This window comes from Corvus kubaryi, unplaced genomic scaffold (assembly GCF_017639235.1).
Source record: "Corvus kubaryi isolate FWS band 111438036 unplaced genomic scaffold, C.kubaryi_AGA036_p1.0 37394, whole genome shotgun sequence".
In the NCBI taxonomy this organism is placed as follows: Eukaryota; Metazoa; Chordata; class Aves; order Passeriformes; family Corvidae; genus Corvus; species Corvus kubaryi.
In genome coordinates this window covers 9131355-9143717 of record NW_024581133.1, presented here as the reverse complement: position 1 = coordinate 9143717, position 12363 = coordinate 9131355, and the positions used below count along the sequence as shown (strand labels likewise).

The following is a 12363-nucleotide window of genomic DNA, read 5'->3' as shown; positions in this document are numbered from 1 at the left end:
TTGGACTGGTCAGGGCCAGTCTTGGAACTTTGGGTTCTTCATGGTAAAAAACATGGCCACTCTCAATAACTGTTTTGAGTTTCTTCTGTTTAGTATACGTTTATTTAAAGTCTAAGTATGTCTGAAGCATTTCAGTGCCTGTTTTGGGTAAAAAAAAAAAACAGATAAATATAGTGTTTTCTCGGAGAATGTTGCTTTTGCTCATGACTAAAACTGAACTCTGAATTTTGTACTGCTTGGAAATACAGATTTTTTTTTTCTGGTTTATTCTGCTGTGGAAAGCAAGTAAGCTTTATTTGTTTCATTGGGCAACTTTGAAGTGAGATACTCTCATACCTATATGACAATATTTGGAAGAAAATAAATATTTGTGCTTTTTTCTTTGAATATTTCAGACCATTCAAAAATGTGACAGAGTATGATGGGCAAGATGCGTGTGGCTCCAATAGCTGGAACATGGTTGATGTTGACCTGCCCCCGAACAAAGAGAACAATCCTGGAATTCTGCTGCAGGGATTGAAACCTTGGACTCAATATGCCATTTATGTCAAGGCTGTTACCCTCACAATGATGGAAAACCATCATATTCATGGAGCAAAAAGTGAAATTATATATATTCGAACCAATGCTGCAGGTGAGACGCTGGGCTCTGGGGTGAGAGGGTGATAATGCTGCAGGTGTGATTAGTGTATTATTGTGCAAGTTCTGTTGATGTGCATAGTGCTAGCAGTTTCAGTAATTATGTAAGCAGCATTAAAATTTGAATTAAAACTCTGGTTTTGCAGATATTACTTTCATTAGGAGCTATTGGAGCTTCTTGGAATTAGAATTTTAGGCTTTGTTCCATTAGTGAAGGTGAATTTTAAGTACAACTTTGGGTGGGACTGTACATGGTTGCAGTTGAACCCCTATGTTAGTGGGGCATAAGTGGAAAATCCTTTCTTTGAAATAAGAGGGTGTTTTTCCTTGCAGTAGAGAAATGCATTAGGATTCACTCAAAAGCTTGCATGGAAATACATCATAGAGTGCTCTAGATTTAAATACCTTTCTTTTTTCTTTGTTTTTCCTTCTCTAGTGCCATCCATTCCCCTGGATGTTATTTCAGCATCCAACTCCTCATCCCAACTGATTGTGAAATGGAATCCTCCCTCTTTTCCCAACGGGAACCTCTCCTACTACATCGTGCGCTGGCAGCAGCAGCCTCAGGACAGTTACTTGTACAGACACAATTACTGCTCCAAAGGTAGGAGAACTAAATGCTCTTGTGTTGAAATGCTTGGGACTCTGCCTGCCAGGGCACTTCACTGGCAAGAGCTAAGTAGCAGCAAGTAGAGGGAATGGGAATGGGTAAACATGGATTGTTGCTGGATCCATGACTGGAGAGAAGAGAAACCAGCTCTGTTCTTTTCTTTCAAGATAAAGTCCCAATTCGAAGATATGCTGATGGGACCATTGATACAGAAGAAGCCACTGAACCCACCAAGCCAGAGGGCTGTGGGGGAGAAAAAGGACCTTGTTGTGCTTGTCCCAAGACAGAGGCAGAAAAGCAAGCGGAGAAGGAGGAAGCAGAGTACCGGAAAGTGTTTGAGAACTTCCTCCACAACTCCATTTTTGTCCCCAGGTAATGGATTTTAGACACTTCTTTGGAAGTAGGGCTGATAATTCAATTTTTTAACACTTCCTACAACTAAGATTTCCTGGATGTGAAAGCACACATAGAAACACTAAACATTACCTTTCCTTTCCTGTGAGACAATCCACAGCCTTACTTTGCAGTTTCTCTTATTTGCCAATTTTCATGTCTTTCTTTCAATTCTAGCCCATAGTAAGGGTTCTTACCAGTATTGATCAAGGATTTCAGTGATGGTTTCTTTTCAGACTCAAGAGTCACTTAAGGAGCTCATTGTCTATAAGGGTTTTGGAGATGAGCAACCTGAGGCAGACAAAGGGTTTCAGATGTGATTTTTCTCTAAATAACCATTTAAGTGCTTGTGTTCCTAATCTGAAGATTTATCTTGGAAATTAAGGACACAGTCACCTCACAGAATTGAAACTGGTCTTCTTTTCTCACCGCACTAATTGCAAAGGGCCTGTTGGTTTCCTGGGTCATTGCTGCAGAGAAGTATTAAATATTTCCACTCTCCCATGATAAACACCTGCTTACATGTTAAGTGGAATTGTAATGATTCTGTGCTGCAACACAGAGTAGATACTACTGAATTAATTGGTGATTTTGATCCTTGAGTTTCCAATTTATCCTTCAGGTAAGCTGTTGTTACTTTGGGTAGTTGGGTGCTGGGGCAGGGCACACAGTGTACGGCTGTTGTGTTACAGTCTTTAATACGCTGTCAGATCTCAGCGGTGCACCCTGTCTCATTCTTTCTCCTGGCAGGGGAAGTCCATGGTCAAATCCCGTGTTTGAGAACTCTAAAAGTGTGGCATTGCTGCTCATTGATGCTGGTTCATATCATTCTCCATTTTGATTTTTCTGACCTTTATTCAAGGATGTGTTGAAGGGACTTGTTGGGGTTGAGACTTTGATATTTGCAATGCTTCTTAGCTTTATCCAAAAATGAGGAACTAAATGCTGCCTCTCTTGAGAGATGTGGAGTATCTTACCTGAGCTGTTAGGGTCACACTGAGCATTTGTGCAGTGTTTCCCCAGTGATGGTGAGAACCAGCAGCCAGGATCAGGTACAGGGAAGTTACAGACTCCATGTCTGATCATGATGTAATTCCTGAGCCATGGGAAATCTTAAGATCTGATTTTGGACTTCATGAAATAGCACAGCAAAGAGTTTTGAAAGCCACGTGTCAAGTCTAAACTATTTGAAAGTCTGTTGCAAAGGAGTTTTTTCTATTTCCCCAAACATTTGTAATTTAAAATGTGTTTTCTTCTCACAAATTTTCTTGCAGTCCTGCCCCCTTCCAAGAAAACTCATAGGACCTTGAACTCAGTAACAAATAAGCCAGTTCACAGAGAACTTCCTGAAAGCTTGTCCTTTTCTCTTAAATTACTGCCATTAGGGTGTTTTGTAACAGCAGGGGCAGATAAGGGACAATGCTCAGCAATAGTTGCATAGCCAAGCAACTTTTAAGAGACTGTATGTCAGGGAAATTAAAGTTTACGAGCTGGTGAGACGTCTCCATGGGACAAATCTAAGCAGCTTATTACTTGATGTCGATTTTTTTTCTTCCTTTCCCAAGGGAGAAGTTAATTAATGTGTTAATGCAAGCCTCAATAGTAGTATTTGTTTCCAGTGTTCTACCTGTCTCCAGGTTATTATGAAAGAGTTGCAGCATGTAATACAGCATGAAAGTATTTGACTGGGTGATTTTAAGATTAAGAAGTCTGTTGATCTAATCTCCTGTGCAACTTCTGGATGACCCCATGTGTATTAGTGCCATGGTGGATTTCAAAAACAGGACTCTGCTTAGTCTTGAAGAGACACTCACAACCAGAGGAGAATAAGTTTATTCTTCAAGGTTTTTGTTTCTCTAATGAGCAGGATGGGACAGGCTCTGTGTGTAGTCTGAGCAGTAACATTAAAATTGCCATGACGTAGGAGAACAGTGAGCTTTGCTGTTAATAGCCCAAGTTTTTAAAATCTTTTTGATTTGATTTGATTTTATAGTGTTATTTTAAATTTTTCTCTTGCATTTCTTTTCCTTCCTCTCCCTCAATGGAATAGATGATTTTTCAAGTTTTTATCTCTAGAGTTTTCCTTATTTCCTTGGATGCTTGTTTTTTGCCTTTATCTCTGTGTTTCATGAATGCAGGAAGCCTCTTGACCGAAAAGCACTGTTATCAAATCTCATGATGTTTTAATTACATTTGCCGTGTGGTTATCCTGCAGCTCTTTTCTCTTCCTGACACAACTGTAGTTTTCACCAACAAGTTTTGTGTTCCACTTTTTCCCCAAAGACAAGGTAGGGCTGTACTCCCCCCACCCCCAGATATCACCAAAGAATTGAAGCTCCATGCATCCCATAAAAACAGTGATAAAGTCAGGCTTTTTGGGTCTTGCATTGGCACATGCTTTTGTGGTTGATTGAAAATGAACTTTTTATTTTCACTGCTTTAACCACGGAATCTGTGCAAATGTTCATCGGTTCAGGGCTAGGCATCCAATGTTTTACTGATGAAAAGTTTGTTCTTTCCACTGAGCTACAGCAGTAAATCAATACTCATCCTAAGCAGGGTGAATAGGTTTAGTAAATTCCATAGATACCAGTGTAGACGAGGCACAAATGCTTATATCTCCTATGAAATTGCCTTAACCGATGAGATACTCACTTGTGTCTTGCTTAAAACAATTTGTTGCTAACTTAGGAAATTCTTTCTTGCCTGTTTATTTCTGTGACGTGGTTTACGTGGTAGTTAGAGTGTCAAAACGACTACTCACCATGTAGTAAAGGGATTTTGGAAATTTTTGTAGTGAACTCCTAAAGAAAAAAATTCATCCAACCTCTGCCAGAAGGTTTCAAAACTGAGTGAGCCTGTTCTTGGCTCTCTCTGCAGCGTGCTGCTCTGTGGCTGTGTGTACTCAAATGATATATTTGACAGTGAATTAAGTTCTCCTGTTGAGTCATCTTTCCTCCTGTTGTGTGTTCGAGGGAGGCCTCATTTGCCTGGTTTGTAACTTGCTCTCTGCTAGGACTGTTGGACTTCATGTCCCTGGTACCTGTTGCACTGGCCAGGTGCTCCATGGGCATTGGTGAAGTCATTTCAGGGATAGGACTCAAGCCTAAATTGGTTTTGTAAGGTAACTCTTCTTACATTCTCCTTTACCTCCCCTGGGGCGTTGCTTTCCAAGCATGAGCATTCCTGCAGCCCTTGGAGACAGAAGAGCAGGAGCAGTAAAGCCACACTGCCTGTAGTAGTTGGTGGTCCTATGCAGAACAGCCTCGGATCTGGGACAGGACCACGGGACAGGCACAGCATGTGGCTGTAGGGTGTTGGTTACCTGATCCACATGGTCCTAAGAGTATCTTGATCCTTGTCCTGTTGCTCGGGGCTGTCCACTACAGCAGTTCCCCGGGCTTGAGAAAGCAATGGTGTGGCTGTAAATCCTCAACTTTTCAACTCTGCTTAAATTTCACCCAGATGCCTGTAAGGCAGAGCTGTTCATTGAACTTCTGGCTCTACACAATATTAGTGCTGAATTTTCTCACATAGGAGGATTGTTCCTTTGCAGAGCTTTTGTGTGGGTGAGAGAAGTAGAGATACATAGATGACCACCCGAGTGGTGGTGAACATTCATGGCCTTCAGCCTGCCTTCCAAGGTTTCTCCTCTCAGTGCAATACATTCTCATTTCATCACAACTGCAAAGCTAACTCTCAGTAGGCTCAGCTTCCTTTGCTAATCCAGCAAACTTCAAAACAGTTTTTCCCCACCTAACCTTTTCAACCCTTAGCATCTGATTTTTATTTTAAGCATCAACATTACTGTCATGAAACACAAATCCATGATGCTTACTGAGTAACAGTGGAGCCATTTTTTGCTGTTTGGTTTATTGTGTGAGGTCAGAAGTTTGCACATTCATCTTGGGGCGCAGTGTGAGCTTCAGAGTTTTGGTTGGTTCCCGACCAAAAGAGAGAGAAATGAGATGCACTGACATGTGGCAGGTTCAGATTAAGGGAAAGTTTTCCTCTTGTTTTGCAGTTTTATTTATTTAGCTTTTTTATTAGTTGTTGCCCGTTTTGCTGGGTTGTTTGGCACAGTCTTCCCGAAGCTAGAGAAGTGGGTTTTCTCTAAAGAACCCTTTTCTGTACCTGTGTCTGCTCCTCAGGCCCGACCGGAAGCGGAGGGACGTGTTCCGAATCGCCAATGCCACCTTGGCCACTCGCAACAGGAACGTGACCGGGACCGACCACTTCACCAATGCCTCTGACGCAGAGGAGAGTGAGGTGGAATATCCCTTCTTTGAGACCAAGGTGGATGGCAAGGAGAGAACTGTGATCTCCCATCTCCAGCCTTTCACTCTTTACCGCATCGATATTCACAGCTGCAACCACGAGGCTGACACGCTCGGCTGCAGTGCATCCAACTTCGTGTTTGCCAGAACCATGCCTTCAGGTATGCTCACACAGGGCTCCAGCCCTGCCTTTACTGGGCAGAGATCAAGCTCAGGGGGTACAAGCTCTCCCAAACCAGTTAGAATTACACTGGGGTATAGTAAAAAAAATTCTGTGCAGTAGGATAAATTGGAACTACATAGATTTTTTTCTTTCAAGTCCTTGACTGGTGTGTTGTGTGTACTGAGTGATGTGTTTGAGCCTGTGCTGGGAGCTGGAGAAAGGGAGAAGTTGACTGCAGGATAATTAGGAGAGACTTTGTTTCCCAGCAATAGAAGTGAGACCCCCAGACATGGTGGGCTGAAAGGTTTTGTTCCTTGGCTCTGTGTGCTGAATAGAGCCACAGCAACGTTTCTCTGCTAATGTTTGGTTTTGCTGCGTTCACTCGGAACTGTTTGCAGATGTTGGAGTTCTGCTGGTGGGAATGTTTGCCAAATGTTTCTTCTGTCACAGAACGACCATGCATTTGTCCAGCCTGGGAACAGGAGGAATACTGTCTTTCTTTTGTGCCCAATTCCTGGCCTCTAGACTACTTCAAATAGGAAGCATTGAATGCTGTACTTGTCTTTGGGACTTCTGCGGATTGTACTTTTGAGAAGAATAGAGATGATTTTAGTGTAAGCTCATATGCATCCAGCAATGAGCTTCTGACTCCAGCAGATGTCTGGGGATATTGGATGCAGAATGGTAGCAATTTTGTTTTGTTTCTGGAAGGGAAGGCTATCATAATCCAGATCCAGCTGTGTCAGTAAAAAAAAGCAAAAACTATTGCTTTCTCAAGGAAAGAAGGAAGTCTGTGAGATCAGGGAAAAGGAAAGAAGTTTTCCCGGATTTTTAACACATGCCTCTGGAAATTAAAGGCTAAACAATCCTGTGTTCTTCTGTGTCTTTGAGAAGGTGGTCTTTTTTCAGCCCAGACTGACACAGGCTTCACATTCCTGTTAAGTTTTGAATAAGCCACATAAAATTATTAGGAACTATATAAGGATAAAGCAGTTCCTGAATTGCCAATGACACGCTGTTTTAAATGGGGACAGATCTCCTGTGACTTTTTTAAGAAGGGGCTGTCAGTGGGGCAGATGTTGTGTGTTTACAGCTGTTTGCAGCCATTTGGTGGGAGTAGCTCCCTGCACTGTTTTGGTGTTGGGGAGAGTTGGGAAGGAAGAATTTGGTGCTCATAAACAGGGGGTTTTTGGCACACAGAGCCCATGCCCGGTGGAGCTGTATGCTCTGCACTGGTTTTCTGGGAACCAGTAGTTCAGACTGAGCTAATCTCCAGCAGGCCTTGGCCAATGGAGTTTGTTCCCTGGATTTGAGTGGCTCTTGCTGCAGAGCTTCTGCACCTGAAGAATATAATGAATCTTCCATTTTCCTCAACTCTTGCCTCAAGTTCCTGTTTCAGTCATAGTGTTCTTCTCACATCACCTGTAAATATTTTACAGAGGGAGCAGATAACATTCCAGGAACGGTATCATGGGAAGCAAAAGAGGAAAATACCGTCTATCTGAAGTGGTTGGAGCCTACAAATCCAAATGGGCTGATCCTGATGTATGAAATCAAATATGGGCAGCACGGCGAGGTGAGGATTTGACACTACTGCTCATAACTCTTCATTTATACACAAAAAAGGATCTTTCTTAACATGCTTCTGCGCAGTGCAACACAAACAGAAATTGTGGTTTCAGACACCCAGCACCTGCCAGCATGTCATTACCTTATTTCCTTTATTTTGAGTTCTTAAATTTCACATACCTCCTTCTGGTGTTTGAAGTAAAACTGATCAGGTGGGGCTTTTAGTTATAAAAATGAGCTTGTCCTGCAGCTATATTGCTTTCTTCAGAATGTGAAGACATTAACATGTGTTAATTGCTTTTTTCTTCTAGGAGAAGCGGGAATGTGTTTCCAGACAGGAATACAAGAAGCTTGGAGGAGCTAAACTAACTCACCTGAACCCTGGAAACTATTCTGCCAGAGTTCAGGCCACTTCCTTAGCTGGGAATGGGTCCTGGACTGAGCCCATCTCTTTCTATGTGCAGCCCAAATGTAAGACAAATGTTTGTTGTCTGTGTTGAATTGGGGGATTATTATCTTTTTAATAATTCCTGATGTTCATGTGACTGGGTGTCTGAGGTCCTTGCCTGTGCTCTGAACACTCCTCTTTCTGATGGTTCTTTGAGAACTCTTTTCTGGTCCATTTTTTTGGCAAGTGTTGACAGCCAGGAGGGGTATCTGAGGTGTGGTCCTTTCCTTGCAGCTTTGGGTATCTGTGAGAGGTGCAGCCAGGTGTGGGTGTGGAGAACACCCTGCTGTGGCTTCCTGGGATGTGCAGCTATGTTGGGAATGTGATGTTAGCCATAACAACATGGAGCTGGCGTGTACGAAACCGGTGGCAACAAGGCAAACCTGCTTTAAAAATTGCAAAATAATAGGAGAAACAAATCATTTGTGTAGATTTTTGGCTGGCAGGTTGACCTGTTCTGAGTGACATTTGATGAAAAAAATGTCCTGATTAAAGGGTGATGCTGGTCCTGACAATGGGAGTCATTTGTATTTTGGAAGAACATGACCACAGAAACCCTCTTCAAGAAATTCTGTATCTAGTTGTAGAGCAGATATATCCCCAGAAAACTGCAACTCCATCTTTTATCCCTTTTTGGTTTCCTCGTTGCTGAACTTTGAACAATTTGAAGGAAAGAGCAGTGCATGTATGCTCTGACTGTAAGCAGCTGCAAGGTGAACAAAAGGTGGAAAAAAAGGTGAATGTGCAAGTGAACAATTGGGTATTGTTCACTGAGGAATGCAGGTCCTTTAAACATAACTTGTGAAAGCAAAACCCAGACAGACACTGTTCTGTACAAAATTAATGCCTTTCAGTGTCTGCTTTCTTGTTTCACTCATCTGCAGTCAGGGAGGGTTTCCGAGTGTATTTTTCCACATCAGACAAGAAAATGAGAACTTTGATTTCTTCCCTGTATGGAAATACACTGAGTGGGTTTTGAATGTTTCTTTGTTAACAGAGGTTTTATAGAAACCCTGATACAATTGTTTTCTTGTTGGTTGCAGCAGCAAACTATGGAAACTTCCTGCACTTGGTAATTGTGCTCCCTATTGCTCTGCTGCTCATCCTTGGGGGATTGCTGGTAATGCTCTATGTCTTTAACAAAAAGAGGTGAGTTCTATGTGCTGGTGCCTAAGCCTGCAGGAGGGGAATTGTTTATTTTCAAATCTGCACCCATGGAGCAAGTTAGAAACTAAAAAGAGAAATGGCATTCAGAGGAGTCGAGAGGCTGAAGTAGATTCTGCCTTGGTGTGGAAAAGGAGGTGGTTTAGAGTTACCAGCATCTGGCTGCTGCTGCTGCTGGAGATGTGAAGAGGCTTTTTATTGCAGTATCATGTTTGAATGGGAAGAGGAAGGCTTGTGAGGAACATATCAGTGGGGCAGTGATGGCACACACCGGACTTTTATAATCAGAAGATTTGGCTGAAATACGGGTCAATATAAATCAAGAAAACTTAGTTCCATTTAGGTTACTCTGATTTTTTTTTCAAATTCTAGAGGGTTTTTTGAAGACTTTACATCCACTTAAAAAATTATATCCTATCCTGGCCAAGAGCAGTCATTGGGACTGTTCTGTTAATTTGTTTTCCTCAGTTTTGGTTTTTTTGTAACCAGTGATTTATTTTTTTTATCTCATTGAAATACATAACGAGAACTTAATGGCAGTACAAATGTTCAGTCTTGCAACTTTCTAGTTATGGAGGTTTTTTTATTAGTCTCTCATTAATTATGCTCATTGAGTATCCCATGATTTCCAGCTCTAATTCACTGGTAGCACTGCACACGGTGGTACCAGTTCTGCTCAAGCTCTCCAGAAAGGACTTTGTCTCTGGTGATTACAATACCTGCTTTGCCTTCCTGAGGCTCTCCTACATGAAATTCCTGAAAATTTTTCCTTCTTCAAACTGTTGTTTTAGCACAAGAATGTTTGTGAGCCTGTCTCCTGCAAAATCTCTCAAGGTGCATTTATTATGTTTCTTGTTCTGAAAATCATCCCAGTAAAACTGGGAGATGTATTTTTAAATAAAAAATAGAACCACTTAGGAAATAGTTGAATGGAATCCCCCATTAAAAAGAGTCTTGTCTTTTGCTAAAAAACATCTCTCCCACAGCAGAGCTGATGATGGTAAAGTGCATTCTCAGCCACACGTCTCCTGGTTGTATAAAAATATAGCTGCCTTTCTTAAAAACAAGTTTACCCAGCAGCTAAAAGTACCTTGTGTTTACATTTTCCTGGTGCTGATTTGGTAGAGTCCAGAATTCCTGGGAAGCTGTTTTGGACTGTGTTCCCATTGAGTATGTGAGGTAGATAAGATTTCAGTTTGTCCCCTTTGTCTGAAAAACTCCACATATAGTAAATAATATTCTGTGTTTGAACAAGCAGTGGAAAAGTTGTAGAAGAGATGGTCTGAAATATACTCAGATTTAAAGATTAAAGAAATCAAACTCAATGTTTCCACAGGAACAGTGACAGACTGGGCAATGGAGTACTTTATGCTTCTGTGAACCCCGAGTACTTCAGTGCCTCAGACGGTGAGTGTAACCTTCTACTTGTGTGCTCCTACTGTCATGTGTTCTGTTGGTGTCTGACTTTGGAAAGGTATGAAACTCTAAAAGGCATGTTGTAAAACCACTTCCTCTGTTTTATTAGCACATCCCTGGAATCCACAATTGCTAATACGTAAATGCCACTTGTCTATTGAAACCAGGGAGTTTTTGAATTGTTTTCCTGTCGTTTTATCTACCTGAGTCTAATTCAAATTCACTAGTTTCACTTTCAGATTGTCACCTACTTTTCCAGTGATGTTTTCGTTGGAATGAAGGAAGAATGAATGAATTTGTGGTCTTTCATATTTGCCATCTTAAGCTCTGTTTTGCCCTGTTGAAACAAACTCACTACTTGAAGAAATCAGAACATCAGACAAATTTCCTTGAGGTCCCAGTTTTTCTGTTTATGGGTTAGGTTGGTGCTGCTGTTGTAGAATTCTTGCTGGAATAGTGTTTCCAGAAGCCCCCAGGAGACCAGTGGGTTTACCCAGAGTGGCAGCGGACCATTTTACTGTTATTTTTTATAGCAACACCATTAGGGTTAAAGGTCTGTCAGTGTTCATGCTATAATCCTCTATTTTCATCCTGTCACTTCACCCATGCAGAGCATGTGACACAACTGTCCCCTCCTTTGGTGACTGGCAGGCAGCAGCATCAGTGAGTACCTGGATGTCTTCTTGCCTGAGGCAGTCCTGCCTCCTGGCAGTCACCTTCTGAGAGCTCTCTTCTGCCTAAGATCAAAGACCTGCAGCAGCAGCAAGTTCTGCCTTTGCTGGTGCAACGGTGTGTGTGCAAGGGATCAGAATAGTACCATGCAAAGAGCTGCTGGATCAGAGTCTGCTTGTCATAAAATCAGTCTGTTAATAGAGAATACAGCAGACACTAAACTGATGCAGATGATCGAGTGTGTTTGATGCTGTCTGGGAGAATTAGGAGAGCAAGCATTCCGAGAAAAGATTTAACCTAAAGCATTGATTTGAGCTTCTTCTCACCCTGGTTTTGTGCTTTGAGGTTCCTTATTTCTATCCCAGTATGTTAGTACTGTAGTGAGGCTGCTTTAAGTCCATGTACACCTTTCTTGCAGATTTATTTGTATGCCATCGTTCCCCTTCCTCTGTATGGGAAAGACCCTGGACTGTTCGCACATGTGGTGCAAGGTCTCAGCATTCTGTGTAGGGTTTGAACACTAAAATTGTAGGGGCAGTTGCTGTTGTGGAGCAGGGAGTGATCACAGCAGGGGCAGCAGTGGAACATCACAGCCTGTTCTCTCTCCCCTCAGTGTATGTTCCAGATGAATGGGAGGTGCCCCGGGAGAAGATCACCATGTGTCGGGAGCTTGGGCAAGGCTCCTTTGGAATGGTGTACGAGGGAATAGCCAAGGGAGTGGTGAAGGATGAGCCAGAGACCAGGGTGGCCATCAAGACAGTCAATGAGTCCGCGAGCATGCGCGAGAGGATTGAGTTCCTGAACGAGGCCTCGGTGATGAAGGAGTTCAACTGTCACCATGTGGTGAGTCCTGAAGATGTGACGAGGCTGTGAATCATCCAGCCCTGGTGCTTACTGACGTGAGGCTGTTCTGGGCATGTCTGCCCTGAAGTGGGAATTTGGCTTTTTAGCTTCAACTCTGTGCAGCTTTGTAATATTATCGTGAAACCCCAGTCAGAAAGTGGAACCAAAT

The 12363-nt window shown here is 42.4% G+C and overlaps 1 protein-coding gene across 2 annotated transcripts in view; it reads left to right on the top strand.

Moving 5' to 3' along the window:
* The window catches only part of IGF1R (insulin like growth factor 1 receptor), a 173693-nt gene that overhangs the window by 140670 nt on the left and 20660 nt on the right, over positions 1-12363 (top strand). Inside the window, exons 8-16 of one of the 2 annotated variants that reach the window (XM_042039718.1) lie at positions 396-634; positions 1076-1243; positions 1417-1621; positions 5794-6080; positions 7522-7658; positions 7963-8122; positions 9146-9248; positions 10600-10670; positions 11965-12194. In XM_042039718.1, the coding sequence (XP_041895652.1) occupies positions 396-634; positions 1076-1243; positions 1417-1621; positions 5794-6080; positions 7522-7658; positions 7963-8122; positions 9146-9248; positions 10600-10670; positions 11965-12194 (1600 nt within the window). Of the gene's footprint in view, positions 1-395; positions 635-1075; positions 1244-1416; positions 1622-5793; positions 6081-7521; positions 7659-7962; positions 8123-9142; positions 9249-10599; positions 10671-11964; positions 12195-12363 lie in introns of both variants that reach the window. The other variant, XM_042039716.1, reaches the window with a different exon arrangement.